Here is a 23,041-nt window from a genome sequence, read left to right as displayed (position 1 = left end):
AAAAAGTCATTACATTTTCTTATCTACTGTTTAAAAAATTTTTTCACTCAGTTGTATATAAATAAAGGTGACTTGACTTTGGGACAAAAAACTAAAAGAAAATATCTAACAGCATCAACGCATGTGAAGAAAAAAATATAATAAAAAAATAGGCCTAATATAGATTCACTAAGAGCTCAAATTAATACCCGTTTAAAAGCATTATATATGAATACATGTCTTATATTAATTTAAAAGCAAAGTTTAATATTGTCAATAGTCTATAATGATTATAACATATGAATTAAAAGTAATTATAATATATAATAAATTAGCAGCAAAAGATGAGCAATTTTGTCTCTAAAGTTTATTATAAACTGATTTAATTTGGAGCAAGAGCTACAGGGGGCGTGGCTTCACTTCACTCACAGCTGATTGGTCCAGTTTGGTTTACCCAGACTAATCCTGCTCCTGAGGTTAGCCGTAGCGCACGTTACCACGGCGATGAACACCACTAAACACCAATCCACCTTCTAGAGCCTAAAATTAAAAAGGTTGCTCAAACTAATCTCACACTTACCCGAGTAGCGACAGGCCACAAGTCTATTAGCATTCAGCAGTGCGGGAAACTAGCAGAACTCAAGACTCAGTCATTTATCCTCATGCTATCGTACAGCCCCTATTGAAAGGACATCACCTTGACCACACCGTGCATAACAACTACCGGCCTATCTCTAAACTACCTTTTCTTTCAAAGATTTTGGAAAAAGCTGCCTTGTTACAGTTTACCTCTTATCTGAATACTTTTAATATTTTAGACCCATTTCAATCTGGTTTTAGAGTGCTGCATAGCACTGAGTCAGCACTGCTGAAGGTTACAGATGACATCCTATTGTCTATCGATTCCGGGTCTTCCGTTATCCTGATACTTTTAGATCTGAGTGCTGCATTTGACACCATTGATCATAATATTCTACTGAGACGACTGGAGTATTTTGTTGGAGTAGAGGGCCTTGCTCTACAGTGGTTCGCCTCATACTTGCAGGGGAGGACTTTCTCTGTAAATATCAGGTCATTCACTTCACCCTCTGCGTCGATCCATTGTGGCGTTCCACAGGGATCCATTCTTGGCCCCCTTTTGTTTTCCCTCTACATGTTACCTTTAGGCTCAATATTCAAGAAATATAACAAATTATCACTGTTACGCTGACGACCTCCAATTATATCTCCCAATCAAACCAGGAAATGACTTTTCATTAGACAACCTCTTTACATGCCTTAACAGAGTCAAGACCTGGATGACAAATAACTCACTGCAACTGAATGAAAATAAAACTGAAGTGCTTCTACTGGGTCCTGCTGCTACCAACAACTCCATTAATACACAGTTAGGTCCCTTAAGTAACAACTTACACAATTATGCAAAAAACCTTGAAGTCTACTTTGACCCTCTTCTCCAATTTGACAAGCATGTAAATGCAGTTGTAAAGAGTAGCTTTTTTCAACTACGATCTATAGCAAAAGTGAAAAACTTTCTATCTAGTAAAGACCTTGAAATTGTGATTCATGCGCTAATTTCCTCTCGATTGGACAACTGCAATTCTCTGTACGTTGGCCTACCTCAAACTACACTGTCTCGGTTACAAATGGTTCAAAATTCAGCAGCCAGATTGCTAACAGGAACTAAGAAAAGGGATCACATCTCCCCTGTTCTTGCCTCATTGCATTGGCTACCAATAAAATTTAGAGTCGACTTTAAGATCCTTATTTTCGCATACAAGGCCCTACATAGCTCGGCCCCAGATTATATGTGTGATCTTATTAGGCCATACACAGCCTCTAGGTCACTAAGATCTTGTGATCAGTCACTCTTATCTGTCCCACGCTCCTGGTGTAAATCAAAAGGTGATCGAGCTTTTTCTGTAGTTGCCCCAAAGCTCTGGAACAATTTACCTTTAACTATTAGGACCTCTCCATCTCTGGTTGCTTTTAAATCCAGCTTAAAGACCCATTTTTACTCTCTTGCATTTGAGTAATATTGTGTATGTTTTTTAAATAACTCGGTGTTCTACGTTATGTACTGTATGTATACACACTGAATGGTTTTGATATTTGATTTTATCTCTCTTTTTTATACTACTACCTTTTCTCTTATTTTGTTTTTATTTTATCTTTTGTATTATACTGTAAAGCACTTTGGATCAACTACGGTTGTGTTAAACTTGTGCTATATAAATAAACCCTGACTTGACTTGACTCATCATCTGATTCTCAAACCACTAACCCAACATGGCGTCAGTTGTTCAAACACGTCCCACTGGTGTTTGCAGAATGGGTTAGACGAGGCGCACTGGCCAGACTGGGCAAGATTGATAGAAGAATTACAACTCAAGATTTGTTTATCAAAAACCAACCTCACATATGCTTGATGTCCTTGAACTGTATAAGAACACACATGTTACTAATATGACAGGGTTCTGCAAAACATAATTAAAGAAACAGACTTGCAGCAAAAATGAGCATCAGTTTTCATTTTTAAAATCAACAAACCATCAATAACATGTGGAGTTAATGTCACTATCACTGAACATCAATGAAATCAATTCCAGGAGACTCAAGTTGATGGCGAAACCTTTATTAATACACAAAACAGTGAAACATGAGTAATGTATTTTAGAAATGTACATATACAAAATCACAGTTAGCTAAAAATGTATTAATTTAAACAATGTAGTAATTTAGAGTTAGGGTATAGATTTTCATATGATTTTCAACATTTACAGTATAATCAAAAATATTTCTTAAAGGGATACTCCACTTTAAAATGAAAATTCTGTCATCATATACTTGTAAGAATTTCTTTCTTCTGCTGAACAGAAAGGAAGATATTTAGAAGAATGTCAGTAACCAGACAGTTTCTCATTGACTTCCATAGTATATTTTTTTTCCTACTCTGGAAGTCAATGGGACCAGGTTAGGGGACCTAACCCTAACCCAAATATTTTTGATTATACTGTAAATGTTGAAAATCATATGCTATAGAATCAAAGGGCTGCTGTAATCAACAATGTAAACCTAATTCTCTAAATGAGTTCAGTGATTCAGGTCAAATGTTGATTATGTTAAAGGGATAGTTCACTTTGAAATTAATTTTTGGTATGTTTTAGCTTACTTCAAGGGCATCCAAGATGTAGGTGTCTTTTTTTCCGCAGTAGTTTCAATTTTGATATTTTTAGGTCAAACCGTTCTTGTCTGTCAGTCATATAATGCAGGTCTATGGTCACTGTCTCAAAGAGCATGCACAGAGTACAAATTAAAACAATTCCCCGTCGTCCAAATTAAACAATTCCCCGTCGTAAGTACACATTGATGGCCTAAGACACGAAACGAGCGGTTTGTGTGAGAAAACGAACAGTATATATATCGTTGTTACCTCTTATACACAGCCATGTCCAAGTGATCTGAGCGCGCGGGCGGGTATAGATATATACACTAGATGTCGCATTGGCTACGGTTTCGTTTGGACTCTGTGCATGCTCTTTGAGACAGTGACCATAGACCTGCATTATATGACTGACAGACAAGAACGGTTTGACCTAAAAATATCAAAATTGAAACTACTGCGGAAAAAAAGACACCTACATCTTGGATGCCCTTGAGGTAAGCTAAAACATACCAAAAATTAATTTCAAAGTGAACTATCCCTTTAAAAATAAAAAAATATCTGATCACCTTTTCTTTTTGTTCATCTGTCTGTTATAAATCAACTACAACAGTTAAACAAAATCTAAAGTTAAAACTGTAAGGGTCAACTGGCCAACTAAAGCAATCGCCGACCTCCATAATGGTGACTTAAAATTGTGCTTTTTCTCCTTCAGTGATTCTGCTTGTTAACATCAGGTGTCTTCAATAATGCAATGCTCAATCATCACTCAATTAATCACTTAATTCTCTCATTAACTTTAACACTCTCGAGTCTGGAGCCAAATAAACTCCCAGGAGAGTTCATTTAACACGGGAGTTTTTGCTGTCAACTAGATAACCCCAAATGTGGGTGCCTGCAAAATTCCATCCTTCACATATTCCCCAAATTCTTCATAGTTATGATGCACAGGCAGCCTTGGAACAATGCCGCAGGTGTTTGCCTCAGGGAATATCCTGGCTGGCTCATTTTCCTCCTGATGCAGAAACTCTAATTTAGCTTCTACTGGGAAACCCAGTCTGGGAATGGAGGTCGATCCTGAGGCAAATGCCAAAACCTGGCTTAGAGTAAGAGGTGATAAACCTCCTTCTGAGGAAAAATGAACCCAAAAAGGTTATTTTTTATAAAGGATTATTTATGATTAGTGTTCTTAAAACTTTAAATATGGATATTTTTTCTTACAAAAAACAATCCCTTCATTTCAAAAGGCATTTATTAGCATTTTTTTCCCTAAATGCTTGAATCATTTTTTTAAATTTTTTTTTTTTTAAAAGAACCATTTTTCAGATGGGGCAACCAGTGCTCATGTGCAGTCTTAAGTCCACATCTTAGAACACTGTCTATAGCAACCAGAGCTTCTAATGGCAGGTGCAGTGAGCCACAGGTGTAGATGGAATTAGTTACTCAGTAGAGATCGAGGAAACCAAAAGGACCATTACAGGGGGACCTATAATATCATACAAAGTACAATCACAAACATCAAAGAAAAAAAAGAGAGAAAAAAAATACATGATGTGGTGGTCACTTTTTTTCTTTCTTTGATGCTTGTGATATTTTGTAATAGTTACATTATAAACATTACATAGTTATATTATAGGTATGATATATTATAGGTAGTTATGTAATGGTCCTTTAGGTTTCTCCCATCTCTACCTAGTAACTATTTACATCTACAGTACACCTGTGACTCATTTCGTACCTGACACACAGTGAGGAAGGCTGAATGGCCGAAATGCATCAGTGCAGTATCTTAAAGAATAATGACTCAAGAGTGAACCATGTAAAGGCTTTTATCTAACTATCCCTTTAACAAACATGTATTGCGTAAGGGCATGTTATTTGTGACATCCATAAAACCATATACCTTATAACAGATTGTGTAATGTTACCTTCCACATCTAGGAGCCAATCCCTCCAGAAACAAACTATTCTGTTCTCCAGTGCTCGTCTGTTGGTGCCAACTGGAGACAGCTGTGGAATAAAGAGCTCAGCCAAATCTCTTGCTGTAAGTGGCTTCTCCTCAAACATTAGTACCCCTCTAAAGAGATTGGGATGCTTTTGCAAATGTTCCAGAAGCTGTAAACACTCCAGGCCTTCTTTAAATCTGAAAAAAAAAGAAAAGAAAAAAATGGAAAAAAAGGACAAGCATAAACAAGCTATGGTCAAATTATTTCAGTTTAAGGCCTGGTTCACACCGGACGCAGAAGCCAACAGGAAGGCGCCGGACCGCGCGTGATTTTCCGTTCCGCGCCGCTTCCGCATCCGGTGTGAACCAGGCATAAGGGGTCTAGTGTTGGACAGACCTCCCTAGTAGGCACTATATCATGCAAGAAAAATAATTCTTTCCAAAAATGCCGTAATTATATAATACTCAACTCACACACATATATTTGTGAAATAATTCTGGTAAAAAAAATCTGTATATATTTTTTTATTTTTATTATTATTATTATTATTATTTTATCACACTCGGGCTGGGGAGAAAATCTCGATTTCTTGATTCTAATAAATGAGCTGATATCAATTCCTAAATTCGTAAGAATCAATCTTTTAGTCTTTGCTGTTTTCAGATGATGACCAGATTGTAGAGCGCCTTCCATCCAATAAAAGATTTTCAAATTCTGTCCATTTTATGAAAATTCAAACAATAAATATTGTTTTGCCGCTTTTTAAAGTACCGTGGCATATCAATGTAGCGCCTCAGGTCAAACGAAGCTGCAGCAGGAAGTGAATGTGAATGCCTAAACGCTTTTCTCTAATGCTCTAAAACTACTTACAATGTGAAATAACATGTTAAACATATGAAGATATGTTAAAATATGCAGAACATCTTACCCGAAATATTTATCATGTCTCATGTAATCGCTCAATCAGTGTTTCAAGTCTATAAATTCCTCATTCATTTATTCAATAAAACAGCTTGTAAACGTCACATGTTACATTTACCTCAGAAAAGCCATTCAGTGGGTTAGTTACTTGAAATTATGCCTAATCTGCTGTTATTACTATAGTAAGTACATGTCCTGTAGCTATGATGACGCCTTAAAATAAAGTGTTACATATTTTCTACTCTTATTATGACCGCCGCTAGCGAAAGCGGTCATACAGGGATTGTCAAAGTTTTTTTTTTTTTTTTTTGTCACCTTACTGAATTTTTCGTCAACGATACCAGGGACACCGAAGCACCGGGGAACATGAAATTTGGTGGGCATGTAGCCCCACTAGAAGCAAAATTCTGTTTTGGGGCCCTCATACCTGACCCGTGAGCCATGAACTATTTGCCATTGCCACACAGTCACACCTGACACCCCAGTGTTCCCACTACAATCCCTCCTTTAATAGTTCTAGTGAAAATGTAATTCCTGATATCAGAAGACATTGTTACTAGTAAAAAGTTAATTCTTAATATCAAGAATTCACATTTTAAATAGTACAAATTGAATTATTGATGTCAAAAATGCATATCCTGTGAATGAATAAATGGCGCCATAGCATGTCACTGTGTTTTTAAATGATAAAAGTAATTCTTGATACTCTTGATTCTTGATGGTTATTATTTACTGAGGGATGTGCATCCATATTGACCAGAATCTCCAGCCAATCAACATTTTAAATTCAATGGAGCCTATCAATAGTCAATGTCAATACATTGCTTTCCATATTGCATTAGTGCAGAGTTGTAACTAAACCTTGACTTAGCGACTAGATAATCATCGTCTTGTTTTAAAACTATAATGAGGAGTGCCATCACGCCCATATTGTACTGGTCCCAACTCACAACAGATGTTTCTGCTGGAAAGCGCGGTTATCTTTTCCGAGCTGCAGTTTATAAACAAACACCGTTGTCCTTTGTCGTTTATTAAACATAATAAATCAACGCACATCAACTTAACTTTAGCCTACTGTTCTTTGCTGACATCAAACTTTGAGAGGAGAGCACACAAGTCTACCTGAACTGTTGCCGCAATTAACTCTCATGGTGTTTTTTTCTCTCTCTTTTCGTGACCAGAAGGATAGTTCCGCTTCATTTTCTCATCGATATTGTAAACATTGATTGACGCGCTTTGACACGAGGGGAAGCGGGGCCTTGAGTAATTTGCGGGGCCCTACGCACCTTGCGTAGTGTGCGTATAGGGCTGATCGGCTCTGGGGTATCCTCTGCTAAGTTTTGTAGAATTTCATCCATGGGGGGGTATAAAATAAATTCATTTATGTGCACATTTAGTGACTGTACACTCATCGGCCTGTAGATGGTGCTGTTGAGCGAAGGGTTGCTGGTTTAGGATGATACTGTCACACACACACATGCAGGAATACAAACAAACGCAAGCATGCACACACACTGACATCCACACGCACAGACACACACCCATACACACACATACAAATCCACATGCACAGACACACACACACAAACACACACGCGCACACATGTACGCACACATACATACACGCACAGACACACACACACACACACACGCGCACACATGTACGCACACATACATACACACACAGACACACACATACACAAACACACACACATACACACACACACACACACACACACACACACACACACACACACACACACACACACACACACACACACACACACACACACACACACACACAGACAGACATGCACATACTATTACTTTTTTTAGGTATATACATAAACACGCAATACAGCCAAATTACTCCACGTCATTTATTTTTGTGGAAAGCCAGTGCAGGCCTGAGCGGCGGTCATATTTTGTACCGCGATGCGGTACATCTAGTTTAATGTACTAGTGCAAAATGCCCGTGCAAAATCAGTTTTTGTGTGTGTTTTTAGTAATTGTTGGTTTGGTGCCAATGAAAGAGACTGTGAACGCATTGAATTCAGAGAGCAGGCTAAGTTACTACAAATGATGGCTGTGAATAAAATATGATATTCAGAAGTAAACAGTGTAGCTGAGTGTTTATGTCAGAATGTTTATTTTTAAACCACAACCTTCTAAGTGCTTCTGTTACCGATATATTTACCGATATCTTTTGTATTTCTCATTGAAACAACACCAAACTTGGCACTGCACTTACTCGTGCCCGTAGCAAGACACCTGTCGAGTTTGAAATCCATCGGACTAACGGTTCGAGAGATATGCGAATAACAGACACACACACAGACATTTCTGTAATTTATAGATAGATATTTGAATACATTCATTATTTTCACGACAGCCACCATTTCATTGTTTATATTTCAAGAAACTAATTAGAGTAGAACCATAATTATGTAATTGTAAAGTTAATGTTACAACTTTATTATTGTGTAAACTTCCTTGTGTGTAATTTAAGTGTTTGTATACAAATAAGATTAAATTTTAATCTTCAATTTCATAGTATTTTTGTACCAACCGACTCCCTGTATTATTGCCACATATTGGACCTTATACGGGTGAAACTCGTGTAAAAGTTCATGTATTTCAGTAATTCAAATTAAAAGGTGAAACTAATATATTTAGTATATATAACTATATACATATGCATGATTATACTTTTCAGAGGGCCGACATTTCTGTATTTTTTTTATTTTTTTTAATTGATTTAATGTAATCAAATTTTCTGGATTTTGAATTTGGGGTTTTCATAAGCTATAAGCCATAATCCTCAAAATTATAACTTTTGCACGATATTCAAATTTTTCGAGTTTCACCTGTATATATATATATATGCATGGTTTTTCTGCTTTGAATCCATTTTATATTAGTTACATGGACTTTCTAGTTGCAATCAGTCATTGTGTGCAGAGTCAGAGTCTTTGACTTTCAAAAGCCTTAATTCTGGTTGTATAACTGAAGTTAAGACATTAGTAGGCTATATTCAGAAACTCACTGTTCCACAGAATCCCTCAACCTGCTCTCCAGCCAGAAGTTTGTTGCTGCTACCACCATATCATCTCTGTCCTCTAAGGTCTGAATATGCCGCAGTGACCCCAACATTGCCAGTTCGTCAGCAGCTCCTGTGATGGCCTTCTGTGCTTCAGCAACACTCTGTGCCGATTGGATCTAAATCATAAGGCATTTAAGATAGAGTAAGTGTACAACCAATGGATTCACATAATGGTCCCTAGGAATGGAGTTAATAAACTGCATACTTCAGAGTTCTCTCTTCATCATAGTATACACAGTTATATTGTCGTCGACATAATTCTGCAATTACTGAAACTCTATTTGGTACTAACTGTGTGGGTGAACATGATATGTATTGTAAGTGAGGAAAAAAGTGCAGAAAAGAATGACAACGGGCAGGTTGGGTGTGGATATCTAAATCAGAGAAATTCATAAGTGCATGGGGGTGGCGGTTGGATGATTTATTTTCAACAGCAAATGCAGGTTATGTTACAGCTGATCTCCGCATCTCTACAGTGCAATGACTACTGTAACAACAGCTTGACACTGAAACAAAAATATGAATTTACACGACAAATGGCACAAAATGCCTTTGATATGGGCATTAGTAATTTTTAAAAAGGATTGCAAAAATCTTACCGCCTTCATCTTCTCTCTGAACTCATAGTCGACCATCTCTTCAGTGTTTGGTGCAGGAGGCTTAAGGTTGCACACTTGAAGAAATAGTCGCTCAGAAAAGAAGTAATTCGTCCAACTTGCTTGTACATACTGTCGTACAAAGCTGCAACACAAATAGACAAACATATGCATCTGTGTGTGTATTATATATATATATATATACACACACACACCCACACACAGTCTTTCTGGAATTTGTTGCTGGCTCTTATGTAGATAGCGGTTATTTATTTAATTAAATCCAGTACTAACTATAGCACTACTTTTGTAATTTTGACCTAATTGATTGCTTGAGTTTATTTCCTATTGTACAATCTTATACTTTTGGCTATTGTTGTTAATTTAAATATTATTGTTCAATAAATAATATTTTACATCACTAATATGCAGTATTTGGTATTGAGAAAAGGTCCGTAGTGAAGGGTAAAAGTTAAAAGTTAGAGTAAAAGTTACTTTATTACGCCATTAGATGGTGGCAAATACTGTCTTTATGAGTGAGTCGCAAGGAATTTTATATTGAAAGGGACTGAAACTACTAGGTTGTACGTAATTGGTTTTTACTTTAAACAACCATAAGACACAACTGACAAATGCATTTACTAGTGTTGTTGTCATGAGAAATCCAGGCAATCCATTTCGGTTGTTACAGAGCAGGCTTCCACTTCACCTCCTCTTCACCACTATAGGACACTTTCACCAGAATATTAACCATTACAAACTCAACATCCCATCATGCCGCTTACAATTTCTGAGCGGTTTTTCCTGTGTTTGCTGAACTGTTACTGACTTTGGATTGTTTATATCGACCTCTGATTGTTCTGCTGCCTACCTCGACTCGAACTGTTATATCGACCTCTGATTGTTCTGCTGCCTACCTCGACTCGGACTGTTATATCGACCTCTGATTGTTCTGCTGCCTACCTCGACTCGAACTGTTATATCGACCTCTGATTCTTCTGCTGCCTACCTCGACTCGAACTGTTATATCGACCTCTGATTCTTCTGCTGCCTACCTCGACTCGAACTGTTATATCGACCTCTGATTGTTCTGCTGCCTACCTCGACTCGGACTGTTATATCGACCTCTGATTGTTCTGCTGCCTACCTCGACTCGAACTGTTATATCGACCTCTGATTGTTCTGCTGCCTACCTCGACTCGGACTGTTATATCGACCTCTGATTGTTCTGCTGCCTACCTCGACTCGAACTGTTATATCGACCTCTGATTGTTCTGCTGCCTACCTCGACTCGAACTGTTATATCGACCTCTGATTCTTCTGCTGCCTACCTCGACTCGAACTGTTATATCGACCTCTGATTCTTCTGCTGCCTACCTCGACTCGGACTGTTATATCGACCTCTGATTCTTCTGCTGCCTACCTCGACTCGCACTGTTATATCGACCTCTGATTGTTCTGCTGCCTACCTCGACTCGAACTGTTATATCGACCTCTGATTCTTCTGCTGCCTACCTCGACTCGAACTGTTATATCGACCTCTGATTCTTCTGCTGCCTACCTCGACTCGAACTGTTATATCGACCTCTGATTCTTCTGCTGCCTACCTCGACTCGGACTGTTATATCGACCTCTGATTCTTCTGCTGCCTACCTCGACTCGAACTGTTATATCGACCTCTGATTCTTCTGCTGCCTACCTCGACTCGGACTGTTATATCGACCTCTGATTGTTCTGCTGCCTACCTCGACTCGAACTGTTATATCGACCTCTGATTGTTCTGCTGCCTACCTCGACTCGAACTGTTATATCGACCTCTGATTCTTCTGCTGCCTACCTCGACTCGGACTGTTATATCGACCTCTGATTCTTCTGCTGCCTACCTCGACTCGGACTGTTATATCGACCTCTGATTGTTCTGCTGCCTACCTCGACTCGGACTGTTATATCGACCTCTGATTGTTCTGCTGCCTACCTCGACTCGGACTGTTATATCGACCTCTGATTCTTCTGCTGCCTACCTCGACTCGGACTGTTATATCGACCTCTGATTGTTCTGCTGCCTACCTCGACTCGGACTGTTATATCGACCTCTGATTCTTCTGCTGCCTACCTCGACTCGAACTGTTATATCGACCTCTGATTGTTCTGCTGCCTACCTCGACTCGAACTGTTATATCGACCTCTGATTGTTCTGCTGCCTACCTCGACTCGAACTGTTATATCGACCTCTGATTCTTCTGCTGCCTACCTCGACTCGAACTGTTATATCGACCTCTGATTCTTCTGCTGCCTACCTCGACTCGGACTGTTATATCGACCTCTGATTGTTCTGCTGCCTACCTCGACTCGAACTGTTATATCGACCTCTGATTGTTCTGCTGCCTACCTCGACTCGAACTGTTATATCGACCTCTGATTCTTCTGCTGCCTACCTCGACTCGAACTGTTATATCGACCTCTGATTGTTCTGCTGCCTACCTCGACTCGGACTGTTATATCGACCTCTGATTCTTCTGCTGCCTACCTCGACTCGGACTGTTATATCGACCTCTGATTCTTCTGCTGCCTACCTCGACTCGAACTGTTATATCGACCTCTGATTCTTCTGCTGCCTACCTCGACTCGAACTGTTATATCGACCTCTGATTCTTCTGCTGCCTACCTCGACTCGAACTGTTATATCGACCTCTGATTCTTCTGCTGCCTACCTCGACTCGAACTGTTATATCGACCTCTGATTGTTCTGCTGCCTACCTCGACTCGGACTGTTATATCGACCTCTGATTCTTCTGCTGCCTACCTCGACTCGGACTGTTATATCGACCTCTGATTCTTCTGCTGCCTACCTCGACTCGAACTGTTATATCGACCTCTGATTCTTCTGCTGCCTACCTCGACTCGGACTGTTATATCGACCTCTGATTGTTCTGCTGCCTACCTCGACTCGAACTGTTATATCGACCTCTGATTGTTCTGCTGCCTACCTCGACTCGAACTGTTATATCGACCTCTGATTCTTCTGCTGCCTACCTCGACTCGGACTGTTATATCGACCTCTGATTCTTCTGCTGCCTACCTCGACTCGGACTGTTATATCGACCTCTGATTCTTCTGCTGCCTACCTCGACTCGGACTGTTATATCGACCTCTGATTGTTCTGCTGCCTACCTCGACTCGGACTGTTATATCGACCTCTGATTCTTCTGCTGCCTACCTCGACTCGGACTGTTATATCGACCTCTGATTCTTCTGCTGCCTACCTCGACTCGGACTGTTATATCGACCTCTGATTCTTCTGCTGCCTACCTCGACTCGGACTGTTATATCGACCTCTGATTGTTCTGCTGCCTACCTCGACTCGAACTGTTATATCGACCTCTGATTGTTCTGCTGCCTACCTCGACTCGAACTGTTATATCGACCTCTGATTCTTCTGCTGCCTACCTCGACTCGAACTGTTATATCGACCTCTGATTCTTCTGCTGCCTACCTCGACTCGAACTGTTATATCGACCTCTGATTCTTCTGCTGCCTACCTCGACTCGGACTGTTATATCGACCTCTGATTGTTCTGCTGCCTACCTCGACTCGAACTGTTATATCGACCTCTGATTGTTCTGCTGCCTACCTCGACTCGAACTGTTATATCGACCTCTGATTCTTCTGCTGCCTACCTCGACTCGAACTTATATCGACCTCTGATTGTTCTGCTGCCTACCTCGACTCGAACTGTTATATCGACCTCTGATTGTTCTGCTGCCTACCTCGACTCGAACTGTTATATCGACCTCTGATTGTTCTGCTGCCTACCTCGACTCGAACTGTTATATCGACCTCTGATTGTTCTGCTGCCTACCTCGACTCGGACTGTTATATCGACCTCTGATTCTTCTGCTGCCTACCTCGACTCGAACTGTTATATCGACCTCTGATTCTTCTGCTGCCTACCTCGACTCGAACTGTTATATCGACCTCTGATTCTTCTGCTGCCTACCTCGACTCGAACTGTTATATCGACCTCTGATTCTTCTGCTGCCTACCTCGACTCGAACTGTTATATCGACCTCTGATTGTTCTGCTGCCTACCTCGACTCGGACTGTTATATCGACCTCTGATTCTTCTGCTGCCTACCTCGACTCGAACTGTTATATCGACCTCTGATTGTTCTGCTGCCTACCTCGACTCGAACTGTTATATCGACCTCTGATTGTTCTGCTGCCTACCTCGACTCGAACTGTTATATCGACCTCTGATTCTTCTGCTGCCTACCTCGACTCGAACTGTTATATCGACCTCTGATTCTTCTGCTGCCTACCTCGACTCGAACTGTTATATCGACCTCTGATTCTTCTGCTGCCTACCTCGACTCGAACTGTTATATCGACCTCTGATTGTTCTGCTGCCTACCTCGACTCGGACTGTTATATCGACCTCTGATTCTTCTGCTGCCTACCTCGACTCGAACTGTTATATCGACCTCTGATTGTTCTGCTGCCTACCTCGACTCGAACTGTTATATCGACCTCTGATTCTTCTGCTGCCTACCTCGACTCGAACTGTTATATCGACCTCTGATTCTTCTGCTACCTACCTCGACTCGAACTGTTATATCGACCTCTGATTCTTCTGCTGCCTACCTCGACTCGAACTGTTATATCGACCTCTGATTCTTCTGCTGCCTACCTCGACTCGGACTGTTATATCGACCTCTGATTGTTCTGCTGCCTACCTCGACTCGGACTGTTATATCGACCTCTGATTGTTCTGCTGCCTACCTCGACTCGGACTGTTATATCGACCTCTGATTGTTCTGCTGCCTACCTCGACTCGGACTGTTATATCGACCTCTGATTCTTCTGCTGCCTACCTCGACTCGGACTGTTATATCGACCTCTGATTCTTCTGCTGCCTACCTCGACTCGGACTGTTATATCGACCTCTGATTGTTCTGCTGCCTACCTCGACTCGGACTGTTATATCGACCTCTGATTCTTCTGCTGCCTACCTCGACTCGGACTGTTATATCGACCTCTGATTGTTCTGCTGCCTACCTCGACTCGAACTGTTATATCGACCTCTGATTCTTCTGCTGCCTACCTCGACTCGGACTGTTATATCGACCTCTGATTGTTCTGCTGCCTACCTCGACTCGGACTGTTATATCGACCTCTGATTGTTCTGCTGCCTGTCTCGACCTGGATTGTTCATTGGACTGTGATTCCTGCCACCTGCCTCGACCCTTGCCTGTTATCTACTTCTGCTCTGAGATCATCTCCGTTGTTCAGTCTGCCCCTGTTTTACCCTGTCTGTTGATTATTCTAATAAAGCTGCGAATGGATTCTTCTGCATCCTCCACATCATTACATCGGTCATCCAAGACCAAGTCCTATCTATTTGAATGGGGGAATCATGGTATCTCAAAAACTGCTAGCCGAACTTCCAATTAAATTACATATTTCAAATAGGCAACACAATTTGACATGAAGTGTCCCATAAATGTTGTTCCTTATGCTCAAATAGATTATTTTTCAGGCTAGACGAGCCAATGCGCATGTGCAGTCATAAACACTAGTCTCAGGTTTATATGGGAATCGGAACTTCTAACAGCAGCTGCAGTAACGCAATGACTTTACGAATCAGCGATTGGCTCTTTTACTTTAGAAGGCGGGACTATTCCGCCATACTGTGCGTTGCAGTTTCTCCCATTCACAAGTTATAGGAGTGAACTGTCTTTCTATTTCTATAGTATTGGTCGATCTCTCTCATAATAATGTACTCTGCATAATGCAATAAGCTTCAATGAAGAGACTCAATGTTCGTTCGTTTCGTTACTAGTTGTAAGTGATGTTTTAAAATTAGTAACGCCACAACTTTTAAACTGTCAACTTGAGATTTGAATCCGTGGCAGAAGGAAGTAGTTCTGCACAAAAGATGCACCGTTGTTGTTTCTTACACACTTATGCCGTCAAAATGTTGTATAAAATGCAATATCACACAAGTAGCCGTCCGATATGTCTGTATATCATCACTGCTGTGATTCGGCCATGATAGGCAATCACAGCTGTGCTGACATACAGACATATCGGACGGCTACTTGTGTGATATTGCATTTTATACAACATTTTGACGGCATAAGTATCACACAAGTAGCCGTCCGATATGTCTGTATGTCAGCACAGCTGTGATTGCCTATCATGGCCGAATCACAGCAGTGATGATATACAGACATATCGGACGGCTACTTGTGTGATATTGCATATACTGTATATTACACGTGGACAAAACAATGGACAAAAGTCACCTTTCGAATTGCAGGAAAGAGTCTTCTGCCAGTCAGGACCTTCAAAAACCTCACAGGTATGTATGTCCTTCATCAATAAAGTTAAAAACTCTCTTGTGGGACCACCCTCATCAGCTGCCCCCTCTGCAGTATCAGCAGCATCTCTAAAAATGACATCGAGTTTCTTCTCCGGGTCAAACCGCTGACGCCGAAAAGCACGAATGGCACTTCCCAAGATGTTGTCTCGTGTGGCATTGATCTGGTTTGATGTTGGTGTTGATGTGAAGAGTCCACTTGTTGAGGTCAACGCTGAAAAGAGAAAATAAAAAAATGTCAGTTTTGTTTTACTACATATAAATTAAAAAATATTTAAACCATGTAAATTCATCAAAAAATATATTCATTCTCCACTGACTCTGGTGTGGAGACTAATGCCACTGATGGTGATGCCACAGGAGAAGGCAGAGGTGAAGGCTCTGCATAAGACAAAGGTGAATGTTCGGGACAAGGTGGCGCTGAATGTTCTGGAGAAGGTGGCGTTGAATGTTCTGGAGAAGGTGGCGTTGAATGTTCTGGAGAAGGTGGCGCTGAATGTTCTGGAGAAGGTGGCGTTGAATGTTCTGGAGAAGGTGGCGTTGAATGTTCTGGAGAAGGTGACGTTGAATGTTCTGGAGAAGGTGGCGTTGAATGTTCTGGAGAAGGTGGCGTTGAAAGGCGTTGAATGTTCCGGAGAAGGTGGCGTTGAATGTTCCGGAGAAGGTGACGTTGAATGTTCCGGAGAAGGTGACGTTGAATGTTCCGGAGAAGGTGGCGTTGAATGTTCCGGAGAAGGTGGCGCTGAATGTTCCGGAGAAGGTGGCGCTGAATGTTCCGGAGAAGGTGGCGCTGAATGTTCCGGAGAAGGTGGCGCTGAATGTTCCGGAGAAGGTGGCGCTGAATGTTCCGGAGAAGGTGGCGCTGAATGTTCCGGAGAAGGTGGCGCTGAATGTTCCGGAGAAGGTGGCGCTGAATGTTCCGGAGAAGGTGGCGCTGAATGTTCCGGAGAAGGTGGCGCTGAATGTTCCGGAGAAGGTGGCGCTGAATGTTCCGGAGAAGGTGGCGCTGAATGTTCCGGAGAAGGTGACGCTGAATGTTCCGGAGAAGGTGACGCTGAATGTTCCGGAGAAGGTGACGCTGAATGTTCCGGAGAAGGTGACGCTGAATGTTCCGGAGAAGGTGACGTTGAATGTTCCGGAGAAGGTGGCGTTGAATGTTCCGGAGAAGGTGGCGTTGAATGTTCTGGAGAAGGTGACGCTGAATGTTCCGGAGAAGGTGACGCTGAATGTTCCGGAGAAGGTGGCGTTGAATGTTCTGGAGAAGGTGACGTTGAATGTTCTGATGTGGTTGAAGGAACAGTCTGTAATAGTGAAGTTGCAGTATTGGTTTTTAAGATTAAAGGGTTAGCTCACCCAAAAATTATAATTCAGTCATTAATTACCTTATTGTACAGTGTTACCCAAGTACTGTTTGGGTGCTTCTTAAATGCATTCAAAACAACCAAAATCTGACAGTCAGAAATATAAATGAGGCTATTTTCACCTGAATATCTTCCATGTGCAACCGTTGAACATGGCTATTCAATGGATAAGTCATGTTGTGGTCCAGAAGTGTTCCTGTGGCAGTGCTCATAACTGACAGGGCTGATGTAATTTCTCGGATGATGAAAAACTCTGTCGCACAGGTATGGGATCCAACATAGTCAAAGAGGACCTGAAAACCCAAAAACGTTTACCTCTAAAAATGTACCGGTCATAAAAATTATATTTCACACTAATATAACAATGTTGCATAAGGTTTTATATGGTTTACTGCATTGAATAAATGTCAATTATACCAGGCTCTGAATCGCTACATTATATTTCTCAGCAACTAGGGGGTTACATTGCTATTTCTAGGGGGTTACATTGCAATCGTTTCATTGACTGGTCCAAAATGTATAAAATCGAGATGATATTACTGATATCATTAATAGATATCATTATTTATTATTATTACTTATTAGCCTACTGCTACTGCCACTGTTTCACTCCTACTTCGACTAATACTACTATTATTATTATTGTTGTTGCTGTTGTTTTAAATTGTATTGATGTCTATTGTCTATTACTCATCTATATTTTTTTCCAAAATACCCGGAAATGTACTTAATACTATTGCAATTCATGAACCTATTGCTTTACCTTACCACCGTACATGTTTAAACTACCACATCTATAGCTTCAGCTTAAGCTGGGTTTTTTTGTATGTTTGTTGTATATAGCCATTACTGGGTCTCCTCTTATGTGTACGTCACTGTCAAGTTGTTGCTGTTCATTTATGTGCTATGTTCAATCAAAAAAATTATCTTCCAGTCAATTACTGCGCTGTTAACATCAATAACAGCTTTAAAGTTGTCAATGCTGGCAAATATATAATTATAAGCGGTTCTTTGCCTCCACGACATGCATTTCAATTGCTTAATGCACGGCTAGCCATGGATTATCCCTTACGTATTAAACCGTTCTTACCTGCATAAGATCAGATGGTTGAAATCTTCTCATTTTGATGGAATTACCAGGAAAATGCCATCAGCGGGTTCCTCAGGGACTCTAACTTTTGCAGATAATTGATGAACGAAAAAACAAAGTACCCCTGTGGTGAAAATGTCTATGTGGTGTTTTTAATATGCTATAAGACAAACCATGTGCAAAATTCAACATCAACACCATTGCTATTGCTATTAAAACTGAATTCTGAAAAATACAACATTATGATAAGCTAATACAAAAGTCCTACCTTTAAACGTTTCTGTTCATTTTCTTCCTCTTCACGGATCCTCTGATCCTGTTGTTATAGGAAAAATTACACTGGATTTAAGAAACGTGTAATGAATGTTTAGAGACCTGTTTGAAAAGAGTGTTGCTTGTAATTACACTTCTAATGAGAAATTATGGAGACTATAATAATAAATGAATAAATAAGTAATAAACTCAGTGTTTTATGATCACTTTTGATGCAATTGTTTTTACTAACATTACCGAGGTCAAGGAAAAAAATGTGGAAGTCATGTCATACTTGAAATAAAAAAAGTCATGCCATACATTCAATACTTGAAATTAATCAATAATGATTAAGTTGTTATTATTACATTTAATGTCCCCCAAAAATAAACATACTTTATCTTGATCAGTTCTTAGGGACAGAGCATATTCTTCATCTTGCTGTTGCCGTAAAGCCCTCCATTCCTAAAACAATTCCAAAAGCATTCAAAGTAATATCAAAAGAACTTCATGTTTTAACATTTTAACAAAGTGTACGGTACATGACAACAACCTGTAAAGCGTTACTGTCCTCATGGCTCACCGTCTGGTCCTCCTTAAAAGAGAAAGTTGCATGTTCGACAGAATGTTTCACAATATTGAACCTTTTAAAATCACTACCATTTCATTTGACCTTAACACTAGGAATAATACACTAAGAAGTCAGAGTAGATCAATGCATTTCATAACCATTCCGTTCATAAACAGTAAAGAAAAACTTATTGTTCCACAGTGAATAGCATGTATTCATTTTAAAATGTGATGGGAATCGTACTCCTACACGTAGGTCAGCTGAGACTCAGCCAGTGCGAGCTTGACTAACATGACCTGCCAGAACTAATGCTACACTTGATCATTATTTCAATACAAATTACAGATACAAGATAAAAATTGTTATCATATGCTGTCATACTTACATTTTGTTTATGTACAATTTTTACTACTTGGAGCACGTTACGGAAATTAACATTTTATTGTACATGATCAACATGCAAAGAGGGTTTTGTTTTTCCTTAAAATATCTGTGCTATGATGCTATCCTCTGACTCTGAATGACTTCCATGACTCCCCTCTAAGTCCTCCTAATAACAATGACAGAAAGAAGTACAACAAGCCAGTTATATACAGATGTAATATACAAGAATTCAATGCCAAATGAGGGCCCATTGTGAAATTTATAAAACAAACCTGTATAACATTGCTCTCTGGTTCTGAATCAATGTCCTCAAGGTCAACCTTAAATCACAATAACGGTTTGTAAAATTAACAACACTTTATTAGCTGTTTGATAACACAGTCAAGCCAACATTATGTGTGTAATCATGACATACTATATGTATCTGACATTGTAGAGAGCGATCATTCTGATACATGGACTTGTAGACAAGCCTGTATAATTCACTCTTGCTCTTCTTTTGAATCACTTTCAGGCTCAAACATATATGGATTAATTAAACCAATATTTCCACTTGCCATCATGTGTCATTTACTATATTAAACCTTGTGGATCAGGTACTCCAAGTGTATGAATGTAGGCAAGGACATTTGCATATTCATACATCCGTGTTTACTAAATGAAGCAATTCAAGCTATTTAAAGTCAGGAAAAAATGAACAAAAAGTTTAAATGCGTCATTTTGATTATCAAATGACAACTTGAAAGGATAAAATTATTGACTACATGGGGGGAAATAAACTAAAACTGCAAGTGCTCCCAGATCAGACAATTCTTTTGTTATTGGCAACTGAAAAATGTAGAGAAAAAGGAAGACACAACAAACCTGTTCCATGACAACTCTGCACTCAGGTTCACTATCCTCAAGGTCTACCTTACAAACATCATAAACATTGATTTTATGTAAGCTACAACGTCAATACTATAAAACAAATTGACCATTTCTCAAGCACTTCTCATGTTCACAAAGTTAAAAAATGTAAGATTTGTACCTTTGGCCTTAAATACAGTGCAGATCGTCCCATGTCAGGGTACATTTTGACATCCCGTGGTGTCCTTAATTAAACAGGCAAAACATGCACTGTTCTGTGGCGATCTACCCTGCAGAAATCAGAAATCTTTTTTTTTTAATTGAGGAAATGTCTCTCTTAAGAGTTCATCGAACCTCTTTGCAGGAACATTGAGTTGTGCTGTTATTTTCTTCAATGGTAGAACTAAACAAGGAAAAAAAAGTTTTTTTTCAAAGTGCTTATAATGTACAATTATAAAATAAGGGGTCCTATTTTAACGATCTGAAACGCAAGTATCAAGCGTGAAACACAAGTAACTTTGTGGGCGGGTCTCGGCGCTGTTGCTATTATACCGGCGGGATAAATGACTCTCCGACGCAAATCTAAAATGTGTTGGTCTGAAGCAGCTTCATTACTCATAGGTGTGGTTTGGGCGTAACGTGAAATAAACCAATCAGAGCGTCATCTCACATTCCCTTTAAGAGCAGGCGCGCTTGTTCCATGGCGGATTGCTATTATAACGGCAGATTTGCCAGACGCGCGCCAGGAGCGGTTCACAGCCGAGGAGACCGACGTTCTCGTCAGGGCCGTAAAACACAGAGAAGTGACATTGGGGATGGAGAAACACACACAAATTAGCTTCGGTTAAACAGGCGTATGATAATTTGGGTAAATGTGTAAGCTAGATTTATGCTTTTATAATAAACTATCTATCTATCTATCTATCTATCTATCTATCTATCTATCGTAATAATGTATGATTTGCAAAAATGAAAACTGCTGCTTCTGTGTAGATGAGAGAATCAAAGTGCGCGTTGTGCACACGCTACATTGATTATGGCCAAGCATACTTACTTAAAATGCTTGCTTACTTAAAAAAACACCCTTAAAATAGCATATGAATAACATGTGCAACACGCCACTGACTTTAAACTAGATTTTTTCGGTCAGTGGCGGAATTGTTTTCTAAACCTGCAAAATAGCATGAGGGAACGTTTGCGCCGGAACACGCCTCCTCTTTGCGCTGAACCGTCCCCGGGAGCGCAAGTGTATTTCTTAGTTAACCGACGTGCGTCTGTGGAGGGAAAAGTCCGCTGTGCGTCGGGTGCAAAATAGGAATGATACATGCGTCGCTGTACAAAGTCAATTGCGCTGGGTGCAAGATAGGACCCTATATGTTAAAATTTCTAATGTGTAATTACCCAAACGGCTGTTGAACACAGACTTGTTGACATCCAACATCAGTCCCATTCTAAGTGATATACTTCTATCCACCTGCAATCCTTCCACTCTAAAACACAACGTGGATCACATTTTTGAACATTTTACTTATAAGCTATAGAAGGGTTAATATGTCATGACTTTTTATAAACTGACTGGTCACATAAAAAAAAAATATATATATATATTTTTTTTTATATTATTATATTACAGTATAAACCTCTCTAACCTACTTCCAGTAAACACAAAAGAGAATTCAGGACAGAATGTGTATGTTGGATAAAGATTTATATAGAGCAATGAAAACTGAATGGTGAATCAATCTTAAAATGTTGTCCTAAACTCTTTGTGTGTTTAGTGTGAGTAAAACCAAACATTTCTAGGAACTATTTAAGATGATTAAACTATGTCAAAATTTTCATGCGAACCATTTAAAACTATTGTTAAAAATGATAAAAAAAAACTAAAAAAAAACTTGTAAAGCCTTACGTGGAAGTTGTTGATGGACTGGAAACATTTTCTGCATGTTCAGTAGGGTTGGGTATTGGTTGGGTTTTATCCGATACCAGTACCTACTCGGTATTTTTCAAACGGTTCCGGTGCTTAAACGGTTCTTAAACCGGTACTTAAGAAAACGAAACTGCACACACTTTATCAAAAAAATAATATCTGTGTGTGTTTTCTGAAAAAGATTTTCTGATTTCTGATTAAATAATTTTTTTTGCTGATGTAGCCGAAAACACTTAAGATCAAAATTTTGTCTTCTCATATTATTTATATATATATATATATAATAGACTTTTACAAAACAGAGAAATATCTGACACTGAGCAGAAATATTTAACACACATAGTATAGCCTCATATAAATATACTTGATATACTTCGTACTTGATATGCAAGATTTTCAGTTGGCATTAAAATACTAGACTTACCCGAAGAGGAACACTGCAGCTGAACTTGAACTTTAGTCAAGAGTGTCAGAGGTTTTGGGTTCTAATCCGCATTCGTAGGTTGTTTTTTGTTTG

The 23,041-nt window shown here is 39.6% G+C and overlaps 1 protein-coding gene across 6 annotated transcripts in view; it reads right to left on the bottom strand.

Moving 5' to 3' along the window:
- Nucleotides 1–2,598: 2,598 nt before the first annotated feature.
- The window catches only part of LOC309509718 (uncharacterized protein), a 47,888-nt gene continuing 27,445 nt past the window's right edge, over nt 2,599–23,041 (bottom strand). For 3 of the 6 annotated variants that reach the window (XM_082184527.1, XM_082184528.1, XM_082184531.1), the window contains 14 exons: nt 20,776–20,884; nt 20,610–20,657; nt 20,018–20,065; nt 19,344–19,911; nt 19,187–19,255; nt 18,807–18,854; nt 18,539–18,619; nt 17,571–17,741; nt 16,408–17,388; nt 16,014–16,301; nt 9,712–9,853; nt 9,056–9,228; nt 5,071–5,285; nt 2,599–4,270 (listed from right to left, as the gene is read on the bottom strand). In XM_082184527.1, the coding sequence (XP_082040653.1) occupies nt 16,296–16,301; nt 16,408–17,388; nt 17,571–17,741; nt 18,539–18,571 (1,191 nt within the window). In that variant the 5' untranslated portion in view covers nt 18,572–18,619; nt 18,807–18,854; nt 19,187–19,255; ... (2 more) ...; nt 20,610–20,657; nt 20,776–20,884 and the 3' untranslated portion in view covers nt 2,599–4,270; nt 5,071–5,285; nt 9,056–9,228; nt 9,712–9,853; nt 16,014–16,295. Of the gene's footprint in view, nt 4,271–5,070; nt 5,286–9,055; nt 9,229–9,711; nt 9,854–16,013; nt 16,302–16,407; nt 17,389–17,570; nt 17,742–18,538; nt 18,624–18,806; nt 18,855–19,186; nt 19,256–19,343; nt 19,912–20,017; nt 20,066–20,609; nt 20,658–20,775; nt 20,998–21,995; nt 22,085–22,503; nt 22,722–23,041 lie in introns of those variants that run through there. The other 3 variants (XM_082184529.1, XM_082184532.1, XM_082184530.1) reach the window with 3 other exon arrangements.

This window comes from Leuciscus leuciscus, assembly GCF_965113295.1.
Source record: "Leuciscus leuciscus genome assembly, chromosome: 11".
In the NCBI taxonomy this organism is placed as follows: domain Eukaryota; kingdom Metazoa; phylum Chordata; class Actinopteri; order Cypriniformes; family Leuciscidae; genus Leuciscus; species Leuciscus leuciscus.
Note: the sequence above shows the minus strand (reverse complement) of the source record. Positions and strands in the feature narration are given on the sequence as shown.